General features: G+C 37.4%; 1 protein-coding gene across 3 annotated transcripts in view; it reads right to left on the bottom strand.

Moving 5' to 3' along the window:
• Positions 1–17,723, bottom strand: part of sptbn1 (spectrin, beta, non-erythrocytic 1) — a 258,196-nt gene that overhangs the window by 36,001 nt on the left and 204,472 nt on the right. For all 3 annotated transcript variants that reach the window (XM_059985941.1, XM_059985943.1, XM_059985942.1), the window contains 9 exons: positions 15,629–15,766; positions 11,602–12,358; positions 10,878–11,080; positions 7,855–7,945; positions 7,601–7,747; positions 6,716–6,979; positions 5,827–6,051; positions 5,271–5,360; positions 3,032–3,310 (listed from right to left, as the gene is read on the bottom strand). In XM_059985941.1, coding sequence (XP_059841924.1) covers positions 3,032–3,310; positions 5,271–5,360; positions 5,827–6,051; positions 6,716–6,979; positions 7,601–7,747; positions 7,855–7,945; positions 10,878–11,080; positions 11,602–12,358; positions 15,629–15,766 — 2,194 coding nt within the window. The remainder of the gene's footprint in view (positions 1–3,031; positions 3,311–5,270; positions 5,361–5,826; positions 6,052–6,715; positions 6,980–7,600; positions 7,748–7,854; positions 7,946–10,877; positions 11,081–11,601; positions 12,359–15,628; positions 15,767–17,723) is intronic.

Raw genomic sequence — 17,723 nt, 5'->3', positions numbered from 1 at the left:
CCTTTTAAAATGTTCGGAGATTATTTAGTATTATATATTCGTCTTCTTTTAAAACTCCACAATGCATTGTCTCTTTGGATGCTGAAAAAGTGTTTGATCAAGTCGAATGGAAATATTTATTTAATGTTTAAGAGAAATTTGGTTTTGGTGTTAATTTTAATAATTGGATTAGAATGATATATAAAACTCCTATTGCTACTGTTATTACTAATAATTGTAGATCCCTTTTTTCAGCTTTCACAGGGAACAAGGTTGTCCATTAAGACCTTCGTTATTTAACTTGATATTAGAACCCCTTGCTATTGCTCTTGGTGAAGCTAAAGATATTCATGGGATTCTTGTGAATGAGACCATTCATTAGATTTCTTTTTATGCTGACGATTTACTGGTTTATATAAACCTTCTTTGAGTGATCCAATTTTTTTTATTTTGGAAAAAATAAAGGTATTAATTCTTTTTGTACCTATTTCAAGAAGATAGGCTGATGTCTTTTGAACAATTAGTTGATAAATACTCTCTTTCATATTCACACTTTACAATAACCAAGTTAGACATTTCTTACAAAAATATTTAGGTAATTTTCCTTGCATATTAGAGGCTGACCTGTTAGATACTATTATGAGTATGAACCCTTCGATGAAGGGTTCCATTGGAAAAATTTATAATTTATTATTACAATGGGATAAGCACCCTTTCTTTAAGATTAAACAAGATTGGGGAAAGGAACTTAATTTGACTTTTATAATGGAGGACTGGATGCAGATCTTGAAGTTGGTTAACTCTTCCTTGATTTGTGCTAGCCATTCATTGATTCAAGTTAAAATTGTACATCGTTATTATTTGATGAAGGAGAGATTGTGTAAAATCTTTCCTAATGTTGATAGTTATTGTGATAGATGTAAAACTGAGACAGCTACACTGACACACGTTTTGGTCTTGTTCTATACTGGAACAGTTTTGGAAGACAGTTTTTTCTACAATTTCTAAAGCACTTAAAATTAATTTACAACCTAACAAATTAACTGTGCTCTTTAGAATAATAACTCAGAATATCCATGGTATTTCTTTGTCTGACCAACATGTTATTACGTTTGTTACACTGATAGCTAGGAGGGCCATTCTGTTGAAGTGGAAGGATACGTCGGCTCCCACTCTGTCACAATGGTTCTCTCAAGTGATGTTATGTCTTAGTTTGGAGAAAATTAGAAGTCGAACCTTCGAACCTATGTTTGATTTTGAGAAAAGATGGGGTTCATTTGCTCGTTACTACCATTTGAGTTAATTGATAGATTTCCTCCACAATCTAATTGTAAGCTTTGGTATAATTTTTTTTTTGCTGGCAGTTTGATGTTTATCTTTAGAAGCTTTTTGTATGACGCATGGCTCCGGGGGCTGAACACCTAATGGGTTTTTTCCCTCACTTTTTTCCTGCTTTAGTAGGGTTTTTTTTTCTTTTCTTTTTTTTGTCACCATATTTTTCAATCCTTAATATTGTTTTTTTACCTCTTTTGAGACATTCTGTTACTTACTTCGATGCACTCTTGTATTTTGGATAATAATAATAATAAGATTTGAAAAAAATAACTAAAGTAGTAACAAGAACATGTGATGAAGAGTCCTTGAAAGATGGGTAGTGGGAGCCGTTCAGTGAAGTGAAGTTGAGTGAAGATATCCCCTCTGGTTCAAAAGCCAAATGGTTAAGGGGTAATAATTTTTCCTGAACCTGTTGGTACGAGTCCCGAGGTTCCTTTACGTTCTTCCTAATGACAGCAGCAAGTAGAGAACATGAGCTGGTGGCAGAGGTCCCTGATAATGGATGCTGCTTTCCTGCAATAGCATTTCATGTAGATGTGTTCAATGTTAGGGAGGGCTTTACCAGTAATGCAGCCAGTCAATATACAGAAGTTAGTCAAGTTATAGACGTCATACTGAATCTTCGCAAACTCCTAAGGAAGTAGAGGCACTGCTGTGCTTTCTTTGTAATTGTACTTACAGCGCATTGAAAAAGTATTCAGCTCCCACACCAATTTCCACATTTTACTGTCCCATTGGCACTAGAAGATTCTGCAGACCCAGACAACTTCTTCCAGTTCTTCCATGTAACAGTTTATTTCTCTGCTCATGTTTTTCTTTTCTTTTTCAGGTGATTGTGGTTCTGTCGGAGTGCATGATCTCTAGTTCAAACTACAGTTCTTCACAAGTGGTGGGCTTTCAGACCGACTGCATGGCCTTGCCTCTGCCAGAGCAACCACAGAGTGGGTTCAAACGAAGAAAATTGATGTCCATGAATTGCCCAGTTCTAAATAGAGTCCTAACCTTAACAATGAAATGGCACCTGTTGTGCCAGACAGGCAAATTGAGGTGGATCCAAGTTGCTTCTCAGGCAGGAGTAGATAGGTTTCATCACCAACCTCTCAAACACTTCATCACTGATGATGCAAGTGCTACTGGATGATAGTCTTTGATGCAGGTTATCACGTTCCTCTTAGGTACTGGAATAACTGAAGCCTGCTTAAAGCAGGAGGGTACCTCAGACTGCTGATGCAAGAGGTTAAAGATCTCAGTGAACACTCCAGCCAGTTGATCAGCACAGGTCTTTAGTGCATGGCCAACCTGGGCCGGACACTTTCCGCGGGTTCACCCTCCTGAAGGATGTTCTCAGAGACTGAAATTAAAGGATCATCGGGGGCTGTGGGAGACAATGTATAGACTGGAAAAATGAAAGGTCAAATATGGGAATTGAGTTTTTCTATAAGTATGCTGTGAAATCTTTGGCTGATAAGACAATAGCCTTTGCAGACAAATATGATTTGAAATAGTACACCTTCCTATCTCTATAAATACAAGTACAGAACATAATCATCTGGAAATGCTTGAACGTTTAAATGAATTATGCTTAATTTGTCCATTGTTTTTGAAGATACTCATTTTCAAAATGGTAACAATGCTTTTAAAATAGCCTCACACACTCCACAATTAACAGATTTTCTTTATTAGTGCAATTTAATGAAAAATATACGTTATATTCAACCTTCGCTTTCTCTTCCGACATCATGTACAATTCCTGTTCGCTCATCCAGGCTTCAGCTTCTGCAGCATCAAAATAGTACTGCTGGGCTTTGTGCGACTCCACCAAGCGTTTGTGCCGCTTCTCCGTTTCTTCTGACAGTAACTTCCATAGTTCCCGTAGATCTGATAATCTCTGCTGAATAGCTTCGGCACTTGGGGTGTCAGCAGTTACTGTGCTTTGGCTTCTCTCAAATATATCATCAATCCGAGGTTTGTGGCCTTGGATTTCTTTTTGAAGAGTCTAGAAAAAAGACAAGAAACTGTTATTTCAACAAAAACACATAGTTGCAACTGTTTATAAGTGGGTGCATTTGTGTGGATTTCATATCCCCACTACACGAGATGGACAGAATGCAGTATTAATTTCTTTACTGTAAACTAATCCCATAAGACATCTCGAAATATCTTCCTGGTATATCTTCCTCTGTTGCTGCAAATGCTCTGTAAAATAATGAAACTGGACAGCAAAATACCTTGCTCTTTATTTGGTATTAAAACTTTGCTATGATAAAGGTAATGCTGACAAAGTTTTGGTTTCAACAGCATTAAAGAGCATTTAATATATTTTGCTTTCTGCTCTAAATAAAATTGCAATATCTCAATTAATACTGTGCAATCTCTCAATTAATACTGTGCAATCTCCATATTAGGTGAAGCATTTTATACTAAATTAACTCAGTAGAATATTAATTAAACACAAGAGAAAGCAAATACAACAAAAAACAAATCATGTCCAGATTTTTGTCTCAGTGACAGGAATTCTGAAGCAATTGAGTGATCTTTAACTTGACTGCAGAATTCTTACAGTTTTCCAAGGGTCTCAAACCAGAAAGTAAAGCACAATATGAATAAGTGGGTGGCAAGGTAGCATCATGGTTAACACGACGTTTTACAGCACTAGTTACTCGGGTTCAATGCTGCCGCAGCCTGTAAGGAGTTTGTACATTCTCCTCATTTCCGTGTGGGTTTCCTCCAGTGCTCCAGTTTCTTCCCACTGTAAATTGCCCCATGATGAGGTTAGGATTAAATCAGGGATGATTGGGTGGCTTGGCTTAAAGGTCCAGAGGGCCTATTCTGCTCGGTGCCGCAATAAAATAAATAAAGAAACAAACACAAATTACGAGGGCCAGAGAGGTTGCTCTCTAATAATTTTCTCTTAATTGGTCTAAAATCCATCAACCCTATCACTTCCATCCTTTTTTAGTGCAAGATGTGGATAATTATTCTTAGTTCATACGACTGATCTCACTGCTGACTATCTCGTTGACTGAAGAAGAACTGGGTATCATCTGGAAGAATACCTGATTTTCCATCTTACAAAGCCCAAAGAGAAGGGAAAACTTCCTCAATAAACCTTTTATTCTTTTCAGTTCAATTTGACAAGGCTTATATTTGTTTTAATATTTAGTTCAATGAAATACAGACAGGTACATTTCTGCCAACAGTTTTCTGCCTGAAATAAGTGGAATATATTAAGTGCTGTATTTGGCAACTTTGAACTAACATTATTGCAAGCTGATGATACTATTGTAATTTAGTAGATAAAACTGAATTAGCATTATTAAACCAGTTCCAACAAATTAATGATAATGAAGTGCTACATATTGACTGCTGGGGAGTACGTACAGAGGAGATGCTGGGGTGTTTTTTTTTACTCAGAGAGTGGTGAGTGCGTGGAATGGGCTGCCGGTGATGGTGGTGGAGCTGGATATGACAGGGTCTTTTAAGAGACTTCTAGATAGGTACATGCAGCTTAGAAAAATAGAGAGTTATAGGTGAGCCTAGTAATTTCTAAAGTAGGGACATGTTCGGCACAACTTTGTGGGCCAAAGGGTCTGCATTGTGCCGTAGGTTTTCTATGTTCTATATATTGAGTCACTTTTATATTACTGTATATCTCATAGAAAAAGTTTGATTCACATCCTCAATAACTAAAAGATTATTTGAGGTTTAACCAGTCACTATGTAAGCAAATGCAACAGTGAATTCATCAACATATCAAAAGTATTAATATTTAGTTAATTTATTTAGATGGCACTGATTGACAAGTACATGTAATAATCTACGAAGTCATCTATTCTTTCAGAACAGAGATAAGTAATTTTCTCACCTTAACCACAAAGAAACAGAATACAGTTTAAAAGTTCAATTATAGCAATTAGAAAGCATTTGTATTCTTAGACAATTTGCTTCAATGTTACCTGGTTTTTCTTAATTAACATTTGCACAGTCTGGAGGTTATGGCCATGATCGGTTGATGTTGCAAGAGGCATACGTTCTTCAGCCCACAACTGGAAACAAGACAGATGATGGTTAGAATTACTTTTATAATTTAACATAGGGTCAGGACCTAATTAACATTTATAAGCAATACCACAAAGCTTAAGCAAGAAATTAACTATTATCCCTGATTCAAATTATACGAATTATGTTCCTTGCAATGTACAAAGGTGAAAATAGGAACAAATTAAGACATTTCATATATACATTGGAAGTTAGTATTCGAAGATTTTTCTTGTCTAACAAATGGGCAAACTTGCAAATCAGCAAATGACTGAGTTTATTAATAAACCATTTTTGAAATACCCCAAAGTTTGGGTCATCAGGCAACTATATTTTAATGAAATAGTGCTGAAAAAGATCATGACTATGAAGGAATATTCAAGTAATTAAAAAAAATCTTGGCTTTAGGCAAGCTGAAACAAAATATGCAAATATGCTTTGTTTGAAATTGTTTATATTGATGCTATTACTTACAATCTCATCTTCCAGATCTCTGTTGAATTGATGAATTTCCTTAGATGCCAACAAGTAATGTTTCCTTTCATGCAATGGTTCCAATAATTGTAAGAACCTTTGCTCAACAATGGTGCGCTTGCTGTCCACCTCATCAGTATCTTTACCTTCTTGGCTCAAAATCTCAGCCTGGCATTTCAATTCCTCCACTTCTTTCTTTCGCACTTCCATTTGATTTTCCAACATCTAATTAAGAAAGGGAAGAAAATTAATTTATAAGAACTATTAAATGAACAATCTGTCTGCTCTCACTGCAGCTCCTCTTAGCATTAGTGAACAAATTATTTTTCAGTGTTACTTGCATGAAACAGGGTAAGTTGCCATTTTCCATCAAATGAACACACTCATAATGTCAGGTCATTCACTTGTAACTCCAGATACAATCAAAGTAAATTACAGCTTAAGGAAAGATATTCTGATTTAGATGTACTGAACAGCTAACCAAGTTATATCTATACCAAAATAAGTGACCAACACTTATTAATGATAAATTGTTACCCAAAACAATCCATTATTTATAAGGCAGAAATATCTCAGAAGTAAAAGAAAAAAACTAACACAGTGAAACAGAACATTTATAAAGCAAAAACAATACTACAGAAATTTTCACTTCATGTTGAGATACAGTTTGTACATTTGTGACTAATGAGTGCAAATATAATTGGAACTGAATTGGGACTCATCTATGAATTATCAATATTTATGTTTCGTCAATGTGCCTTACACAAGTTCTATTTACATGGAAACAAATTACTGATTTATAGAAATAAGACAATTTAACATTTGAAAGTTCAGCTAATCTGATTCATTCTGCTGCTTTGCAGAAAGTAACAACATCAAGGTACTATACCTGTTGCTTTTTGAGTAGGATGGAAACACTGGTAAGATCTTTGCCATAATCATCAGATTGGAGTTGACCTTCAAGGTTGTGCAGCCATTTGTCTAAATCAGCGCAGCTCTGTGTAAAAAGCTCTGCTTTATTGGCATCAAACAGACGCTGAGCTTTGGCCTGTGTTGTAGATTCTAATTCTTCCCACAGATGGTGCAAGGCTGTGAGCTTCTCTTTCACAACCACTTCAGTCTCTGGCTTTTCTGCAATCAGCTGCATTCCATCCTAAATGATAAAGCAAAATAGATATTCATCAATCCAACCAATCTTCACAGCAACCAATCCTTGTAACTGTGGAACTCCAACAAGGTTGCATTACACAGTATTATCTATTAACTTCATCAGCACACAGCAAATCCAGTTATATTTTTCTATGAGTTAATGGAGGACCTTCACATCTAGTGTATGTCAAGATATTTTAAAAGTCGATTATCCACTATGAATCTCAAAATTCAGCAAACCTGAAAGGACAGCATAATAAGAAATTTGAGCTGGACCACACAGGAGGAGGACAGGGATGAAAATTAAATCAACAAACATTCCTTTGGATAATATTAGCCTTTGCAACTTTGTATTTTTTTTTGTTCAGGATTAGTATTAACAATGCATGATGGCCATTCATCAACAAACCACGTACCGAACATTAGAGCCATTTAAGCCATAATGGAAGCAGCTGCATTATAAACTGCTACTATAAAAGTTATTGCAGGATCATTTATTTATGTATGATTCACTAGGTTGGCAGCTGGTTCTGGTGCTTAATTGTAACTTAATAGAAATAACATCCAAGCTTAATAAATATTACAAAAAGTAATTAATTCTGGAAATACAGAGATACTTGCATACCTTATCAATCTTATCCAGCCATTCTTTATTTGATGCCAGCTCTGCCATAAATGCTTGATGCTTCTGCCATTTGCTATGCAAATTCCTGGCTTCATCGTAAGACATGTCCTGGGCAGTAAGCATTTTCTCACTTATCCAAAGGGACAGCTATGAAACAACAAAATGTGTTTTTAAATATAAAATCTACATCATGGTGTATATTTAAGATTCAAAGGAACATTGGGTTACTTGGTTGAACTATGCAGCCAGCTTACTTCCTGGCAGTCTTGAAGAAATTTCTGTAGATCTCTATTGTCCTTCAGACGCATTAAAAGTTCATTTGCACCCTCACGGTTCTTCTTGTGTCTGTAGATATAATTAATGACAGAATTAAAAAAAACAATAACATTATCTGGAATCTGGGCTGTTATCAGAACTCAATGATTTTCCTAGCTAGCTGGAATGGTAACATTTAAAAACAACATTATTTAATAATCTCTTTGTATTATTACCCCATGAGTGAATCCTGACCTCTAGTTTTCATGTTTAGCAGCTATCTTTAGTGGGAATATGTAGACTGACTTGCAATTCTGGTCACTGTCAACAAATTGTTAAACAACCCTTCAAAGCTTTCTCATTGTAAGGTATTTGATCAAACCTGGGGCATAGGAAGAAAACTAGGTCTGTTTACACGATAAAGCTTGTTGAACCAGAAAACTACATCACTGCCAGTAACACATCATATAAACTGATTCTACAGCGCTCCTTATAATTTGAAGTTTGATCATCAGACCAGCTTCACATTATAATTTTTTTGTTGGTGATGTGGGCAGGGATGGTGAGCAATAATGAGTAGGGAAGGTAGTGGTTTCCTGAGCTATCTGTCGTGATTCAAAGAGCTCATGTTTCTCTTTTACAATTACTGGTTGATTATAAACATCCAACAGAATACTAGTCAGGGAGTGAATCAACAATCAAAAAATTGAGATATTAAGAGAATGATTAAGAATGAGACTAAGAGAATTCTCCACCTGCCAGGATGAAAGCTAGCCCAACAATTCTTGAGATGTTCATCATCACGTCAAAGCAATCTGCTTGATTGGTGCTGCAGGCACCTTCATGTATTCCCCAAATGAGTGGCTGCAGCATGCACTATCTACAAAAAGCACAGCAGTTACTCATGTTCATTATCCTTAACTCAAGGGGTAATAATACACAGGGTCTATAAAAAGCATTCACTTCCATCCCTGTGGAAGTTTTCATGTTTCATTGTTTTACAACATCGAACCACAGTGGATTTTATTTGACTTTTTGACACTGATCAACAGAGAAGACTCTTCAATGTCAAAGTGAAAACAAACTTCTATAAATTGGTCTAAATTAATTACATTTATTAAACACAAATTAATTGATTGCATAAATTACTCACTCCCTTCAAGTCAGTATTTAATAGATGCGCCTTTGGCAGCATTACAGCTATGAGTCTGTGTGGTTAGGTCTCTACCAGCTTTGCACAACTGGACACTACAAGTTTTCCCCATTCTTCTTCACAAAATTGCTCAAGCTCTGTCAGATTGCATGGGGATCATGCGTGAACAGCTCTTTAAGTCCAGCTGCAAAGTCTCAATTGGAATAAGATTTGGACATTGACTTTGGCCACTCCAGAATATTAATTTTGTTGTTTTTCAGAAATTATTGTGTACCGTTGGCTCTGTGCTTGGTGTCATTGTCTTGCAGATGACCAAATCTTCTCCCAAGTAGCAGTTCCCTTGCAGACTGCATCAGATTTTCCTCCAGATTACCCTGTATTTTGCTGTATTCATTTTACCCTCTACCTTCATAAGCCTTCTGGGGCCTGCTGCAGTGAAGCAACCCCAGAGTATGATGCAGCCACCACCATGCTTCACGGTAGGGATGGTGTGTTTTTGATGATGTGTGCTGTTTGGCTTACACCAAGCATAGCATTTAGTCTGATGGCCAAAAGCCCAATTTTGATTTAATCAGACCATAGAACTTACTTCCAGCTGATTTCAGAGTCACCCACATGTCTTCTGGCAAACTCTATCCAAGATTTCATGTGAATCTTTTTTTCTCCCCCATAATGGCTTTCTCTTTGCCACTCTCCCATAAAGCTGTAACTGGTGAAGCACCTGGGCAACAGTTGTTGTATGTGCGCTATCTCCCATTTTGGCCACTGAAGCTTGTAACTTCTCCAGAGTTGTTAAAGGTCTCTTGGTGGCCTCTTTCACTAGCCTCCTCTTGCACAGTAACTCAATTCTTGAGGATAGCCGGTCCGAGGCAGATTTACAGCTGTGCCATATTCTTTCCCTTTCTTGATGATTGATTTTACTGTACTCCAAGGAACATTCAGTGACTTGGAAATTTTCTTCTATCTATCTCCTGAATTGTGCTTTTCAATGGCATTTTTGTGGAATTGCTTGGAGTGTTCTTTTGTCTTCATGGTGTATTTTTTGCCAGGATATTGACTCATCAGCAGTTGGACCTTCTAGATATAGGTATATTTTTACTACAATCACTTGAAACACCTTGACTGCACACAGGTTTATATACAGCTTGGACACCTTAACTAATTATGTGGCTTATTTTGTGTTTTATATTTCTAAATTTAGATCACTTTGTAGAGATCTATTTTCACTTTGAGACTTTGAGATGAGTCTTTTTCTGTTGATTAGTGTCAATAAAGCCAAATTAAATCCACTGTGATTTAATGTTGTAAAACAATAAAACTTCCAAGGGAGCTCTATACTTTCTTATAGGTAGTGTAAAGGGATTTTATAGCTCTAATGTTTAGGAGTACCAGACTTCAGATGCAGGAGATTGTCACTATTTGCAAATTCCCCTCCAAGTAACACAAACTGACTTGGAAACATACTGACATTCCTTCATCATCATCATTGGATCTAAACCCAGGAACTTGCTTCCCAACAGCACTGTGAAAATACCTTTCACAAATTTCATAGTATAATAAAATCTTCTACTTTCTTCTCTGTATTTTCTTTTCATAATGGTGAATACTATTATATTTCTACAGTGTCATCTTAAATGATCTTGGATATCTTGCTAAATACTGACTAGACTTTGGTACTGCAAAATGGCATTTAATAGATATTCACTTTAAAGTAAATTCTCCAAAGAAACAAAGACTCACCATAAAAAATGTAAAGTAAGAAAACTTAACTGGTAATTGAAAAGTAAATTTTCAGTGCAATTACATTATGCATACCAAATATTAACTCAGCATTTCTAAAAGAACTAAATCTTACTGATACTTTTTTACCTTTCATCAATAGAGTCAACTTTTTCCTGAATTTTGTCAGAATAAATATTCCCATCACTGACTAGTCGCCTGCCTGTTTCCACCACTCCATTGATCTTATCTTCATTAGCATCCATTGTAGTCATGAAGTCTTCCTGTTTCTTAATGGCAGCTTCTGCAGCTTCCAATGTCATGGGCATTTCAGTGTGTGCCAACACATATTCCTTTGTTTAAAACAAAATCAAACCATTTTAGTTGTGACCTTATTGCTCATTGTGATCTGGGAACAAAACATTTTTCACAAACTACCAGTGTTGAAATCTTTTCTCTTTGCGGTGAGATTTTTTTTAGTGCAGTGTGGATTACAGCATTATTCTCCAAATTCCAACAGCTATCTCTTCAATATAGTCACACCTTTCATGTTTTAGTTTCCAACTCATTTGAGTATTGATTGTAAAAAATCCTTGTGAAATTCAAACAAAACCCTCACCAGAGGAAGCTTTTCAATTTTGCTATCTGCTCAGTTCAATATTTTCTACTAACCTGGACTGAAAAAGAGCAGGTTAAAACCATGAATAATTGTAACTTTTTTTGGGCTGTAGTTTTCATCAGATTTAGATAAAATGGTGTATTGTGTATTTTCAAGACAAGGAAAAACTAACTACAATACAAGGAAACTTCTCTATCAGAACTTGAAAACTGGAATTGAAAGAAGTCACAGTTAAATATCAGATTCTTATCTTACCTGGTTGTTGAGGAATCCTTCTGCTTGCTTTGTGTCTCTTAAAAACAACTGGTATGAATGTGACTGGGACAAGTGATTTTGTCTGTTCTCCCACATCTTGTGCAGTTCATTCCATCCAGTGTCCAAAGCCTGCAAACGCTGGCGTAAGAACATATATTGTGCATCTGTTTGTCCTTGCGTTACCATTTCACCCATGTCTCGCATTTTCTGGTAATCTTCCTCATAATTATTAATTTCGTTCTTGATGTTTTCGTGCTGAGTGAGCAGCTTTTCTCCTTCTGCCAAGGTGTTAGGCATGTCTTCAGAAGCAATAGCAGTTTGGGTTTTCGAGAGCCACGACTGGAAGTCATCCAGATCACGCAAGAATTGCTGAAGCTTGTTTGCCTCACCAAGTGATTCTTCTCGATTCTTTAGAGTACATTTCATCTCTTCCCAGACTTCACTGATTTCTGCAAGACGGCTCATAATAGCTTGTGCCTGATCAGGATGTTCAGCAGCTAGTCTTTCAGCTTCTTTCTGCAGGTCATCTAGTTTAGCTTCAATTGCTGTTAAATCGCGTTCCATTCCAGTTAATTTCCTTTGGAGAGCCATGACTCCAGCAAGATCATTACCCAGATCTTGTGTGGACTCAATGACTTTGGTCTTTTCTCTAATCCAGGATTTTGTTTCATTGCATTCTAGGTGATAGTTCTGAATGCTGAGTGCAGAATTGAGTGCATCTTTCTTTTGGTCCACCAGTTGACGGAATTGACTCCACCTAGAATTAATTTATGCAGAATGGAAGCACTGGTCAGCATCAAAGGCTGAAAAAATAATGGGCAGCCTGTACTCCCTAAACCACCCCATCTATTCGGAAACCGCAAAGCGCATCATAATCATGCAACTGTGCCCAATCTGTAGGTTTAAGCTAGGATCCTGTCTTGAGTGTTCTGTTCAAAAGGACAGATTACTATGGAGATATAGTGGAAATAGCAGAATTATGTTTGAATTCCACCATCACTGTTGTTCACATCATGAGTATAGTGTGGAGTGGGGTGATAGGAGCGTGTGGGGAAAGAACAATTAGGACTGAAGCCATGAAGTCTGTAAACCTAAGCTTTTAAATGTTAATTTACACTTAACCACAGCTTTCTATTTTAAAATATCAAAACGTTTGTTCTGTAATAGACTGAAAACATATTGAATGAAGAATGAAACTTAATAGTGCTAAACTGGATCCACCCATGTAACAGGTGATATAACTGTTTACAGTGTGTTGTTAGGTAACCAGTAAACACACATCTTCCTGCATATAGATGAGGGGTTCCACAGACCACTTGCTTAATGGCATTGGTCCGTAGCATAAAAAGGGTTGGGAACTCCTGATATGGACAAATGCAAAGGATTCTTAACATTGTATAGTAAAGCTAATGTTATACTCACATCTGACCAACAAACTACAGATTAGTTTGTATCACAATCCATACCCAACACTCAGTCTAATCATACTACAAGTGTTTCACTAAAGTCAATTGTTCTTAAGGATAAAAATTGCAGATATACAAAATGGCATCTTGGTTCAAAAATTACAGATTTTCTTTCATCATAGGCATGGTCACAGATGAATCACAACAGTTACTCTCATCATCACCCATTAGCATTACCAAAATGTATCAAGTAGAGGGGGCAACCTAACTCCTGCACATATGAGTAACATTTGAGAGACTGGTGGTATACACTTGTCAGAAGCCATGGGGCTGCAACACCTGGTGCCAGACAGGGGCCGGTATTAATGCATGCTTCTCTCTACCTCACCATCACCTGCAAAAATCAGGGACTGGGTCAAACCGAGCAGAGCTGGAACCACTGAGAAGATACACTAGGCTCACTCACCTAATCAGTGAGGCCAGATGACAGTTGCTTTTTCATGCCTGCTTGCTCTCCTATCACAGATGTTTCTGCGATCCTCTGCCAAACTGTTTTTGTTCAATTGTGACTTATGAAAAATTCTGGTTACAAATAACTATCAGGAACAGATCCCTATTTTAACTCAGAGATAGCCTGCACTACTAAACAAAATATTGATAACAATCTGCATAAATAGGTATTAGGGGAGCTGACCAAAAAGTAATTTAGGTTTTATGGAGATGTCTTGAGGAACAAAGATGTTAATGAAGAGAATCCCGGAGCTTGTGGCCTTCACTGCTGAAAGCATGGCTAGGAAAGGAAGATGAAAAAGAACAAGGACTGGAATAATCTCCTGCTCACCCTTGCACCTAAAGGGTCCATTGCTAACAGCATGTCAAGCAACCAAGTTCTGGAATGCCCCTCACAAATTTTTTAGCTCTCCTGCCATTGCTAAAAATGCTATTGAGTAGGAAGAGATTAGAGAAATGTGCAATTATAAGCCAAAAAAAATAGATAATTTTAAAAATAATTACTTTTTCCAGCAACCAGACTGATAAAGTGTCAGAAATGTGGATGACTACAAAATTTCTTGAGTATAATGGGCTGGACCAGATATGCATTCATTCCAAATCTAGATCTAGCAAGTAACAAAGCAATTAGAAACATTGAAAACCTACAGCACAATACAGGCCCTTCGGCCCACAAAGCTGTGTCAAACATGTACTTACTTTAGAAATTACCTCGGGTTACCCATACCCCTCTATTTTTCTAAGCTCCATGTACCTATCCAGAAGTCTCTTAAAAGACCCTATCGTATCCACCTCCACCACCATCACCGGCAGCCCATTCCACACACTCACCACTCTCTATGTAAAAAACTTACCCTGACATCTCCTCTTGTACCTACTTCCAAGCACCTTAAAACTGTGGCCTCTTGTGTTAGCCACTTCAGCCCCGGGAAAAAACCTCTGATTATCCACAGGATCAGTACCTCATCATCTTATACACCTCCATCAGATCATCTCTCATCCTCTGTCACTCCAAGGAGGAAAGGCTGAGTTTACTCAACCTATTCTCATAAGGCATGTTCCCCAATCCAGGCAACATCCTTGTAAATCTCCTCTGCACCCTTTTTACGGTTTCCACATCCTTCCTGCAGTGAGGCAAACAGATCTGAGCACAGTACTTCAAGTGGGGTCTGATCAGGGTTCTATATAGCTGGAACATTACCTCTCAGCTCCTAAACTCAATACCACAATTGAAGGCCAATACACCGTATGCCTTCGTAACCACAGAGTCAAATTGCATAGCAGCTTTGAGTGCCCTATGGACTCAGACTACAAGATCCCTCTGAGGATTAGTGAGTACTTCAACAGCGTGAGAACTGCAAGAAGTATAGAAATAGTGGTCTTGGTGACACCATGGATTTGGTGCCTCAATATTGAACTTCAGACTGCACACTTAAGGTCAGCTCCAGGCAATTAACAGTCTGAATCAGTTGTTAGGGAATGGAGTTTTTGCTGGGCATTGTGTTGGCCTTTCCAGTGTTTTGCTGGAGTTCATATCTAGCTGTTTGGTTCAATATGTCAAAAAGTTGTGAGACAATAAAGAGGTGAAGAAATAAATCAGGATGTGGCATCAATTTGCAAGTACAAACTGATCTGTTTTGTTGCTAGAAGGGAACACATACAAGGGTTGAGGACAGATCACTGATGATACCATAGATGACATATATAGATGCTGAAAGATATTGCAGGTAATAATACCTGTATGAAATGAAAAAAGCCGCAGATAAAATATAAGTGAGAATTAAATAGGCCAACACAGCCGTGAAATTAGAACAACAGGTGCATTTATTACCAAAAGGTTTTGATGTTTTGTAGGACTGAATCAATAAACAATGTCTGATTGCAGATACAGTTTGTTGTGTAGCTGATGTCACATGAATGTTTTCCATTTATGGACAGAATAGCGTCTGCTGATTTGTGGTCAGTTAAGGCGAGTGCTTTTCAGTACTGCTGAAGGTGGTCACAGAAATCAATATGCGCACAAATAAAGCAGAGCAATCTACAAATATACATGCTTAATGCAATGCTACAATATTAAATTTTAATTTCTTACCACTATGTGACTGCCATACCTGGTATTTAGCTTATCTTGCTGTGTTTTGATCTCCTTTTCACTGGGATGACCAATATGGATCAACTGACGAGCTATCTGGTTCACCACTGCTATACGAGAAGCCTGGTTGTTCATCTCTGGCTCTAGACTTTCAAACCTAGAACAAAATATCAAGGTTAAACTACACAGAATCAAAAAAGGCTTTTAATATTAATTGAATATTTTTAAAAAAATCATCTATACCACCAGAGTAATCTGGGGAAACAGCTAGATCAACTGAAATATGTTAGTTTTATAATCTATCTAACTAGCTCTAATTCCAACATGAACTGCTTTGTCTGAACAAGGGAAGAGAACGACCTATGTTATCCAATTAGTAGTGACAGGAATCTCTAGCGCTGAATTATGACAGTAGGCACAGGTTTCCTTATTAATCATTGACTTGTTTAACTCAGCCCTTATGTTTGAAGGTTATTGATTTGAAACAATTTTGGAAACTACTTCTTTCTTCACAGTTGCCAACGGATGGGCAAAATCTGTGGCAAAATTTTGCTTTTGTGTTTTTAAAGTGAATTATATCCATATAACAATTATAGCACGGAAACAGGCCATCTTGGCCCTTCTAGTCCGTGCCAAATGCTTAATCTCACCTAGTCCCACTGGCCTGCACTCAGCCCATAACACTCCATTCCTTTCCTGTCCATATACCTATCCAATTTTACTTTAAATGACAATACCAAACCTGCCTCTACCACTTCTACTGGAAGCTCGTTCCACACAGCTACCACCCTGAGTAAAGAAATTCCCCCTCATGTTACCCTTAAACTTTTGCCCCCTAACTCTCAACTCATGTCCTCTTGTTTGAATCTCCCCTACTCGCAATGGAAAAAGCCTATCCACATCAACTCTATCTATCCCCCTCATAATTTTAAATGCCTCTATCAAGTCCCCCCTCAACTTTCTATGCTCCAAAGAATGAAGAGCTAACTTGTTCAACCTTTCCCTGTAACTTAGGTGCTGAAACACAGGTAACATTCTAGTAAATCTTCTCTGTACTCTCTCTATTTTGTTGACATCTTTCCTATAATTCGGTGACCAGAACTGTACACAATACTCCAAATTCAGCCTTACTAATGCCTTGTACAGTTTTAACATTACATCTCAACTCCTATACTCAATGCTCTGATTTATAAAGGCCAGCATACCAAAAGCTTTCTTCATCACCCTATCCATGTGAGATTCCACCTTTAGGGTACTATGCACCATTATTCCTAGATCACTCTGTTCTACTGCATTTTTCAATGCCCTACCATTTACCATGTATGTCCTATTTGGATTATTCCTACCAAAATGTAGCACCTCACACTTATCAGCATTAAACTCCATCTGCCCTCATTCAGCCCACTCTTCTAACTGGCCTAAATCTCTCTGCAAGCTTTGAAAACCTACTTCATTTTCCACAACGCCATCTACCTTAGTACCATCTGCATACTTACTAATCCAATTTACCACCCATTATTCAGATCATTAATGTATATGACAAACAACATCCCTGAGGCATACTACTAGTCACCGGCCTCCAACCTGACGAACAGTTATCCACCACTACACTCTGGCATCTCCCATCCAGCCACTGTTGAATCCATTTTACTACTTCAATATTAATACCTAACGATTGAACCTTCATAATTAACCTTCCTAACTAACCAACCTTTGGTAACCAATTTAAACATAGAACAGAACATTTGGGTTCCCTTGGCACAAAATGTTGCGCTGATCTATACAAACCCTCTATTTTCCTTATATTCATGTACCTATCTAAGAATCTTTTAAATCCTGTAATCATATCAGTCTCTACCACCACTGACAGTGTGTTCTAGCCACCCACCACTCTCTGCGTAAAAAAAACTTCTGACACCTTCCTTACAAGTTCCTCCAATCACCCTGAATGCATGTGCTACGGCATTGGCCATTGTCACCCTGGGCTATCCACCATCGATGCCTCTCATAACCTTATACACTTCTATCAAGTCACCTCTTACCTTCCTTTGCTCCAAAGAAAAATTGATTGATCTTTCCTTATAAAACATGCTCTCTAATCTAGGCAACATCAT

This window comes from Hypanus sabinus, chromosome 12, assembly GCF_030144855.1.
Source record: "Hypanus sabinus isolate sHypSab1 chromosome 12, sHypSab1.hap1, whole genome shotgun sequence".
Lineage (NCBI taxonomy): Eukaryota > Metazoa > Chordata > Chondrichthyes > Myliobatiformes > Dasyatidae > Hypanus > Hypanus sabinus.
The sequence above is the reverse complement of the archived record's forward strand: the minus strand, read 5'-3'. Positions and strand labels throughout refer to the sequence as shown.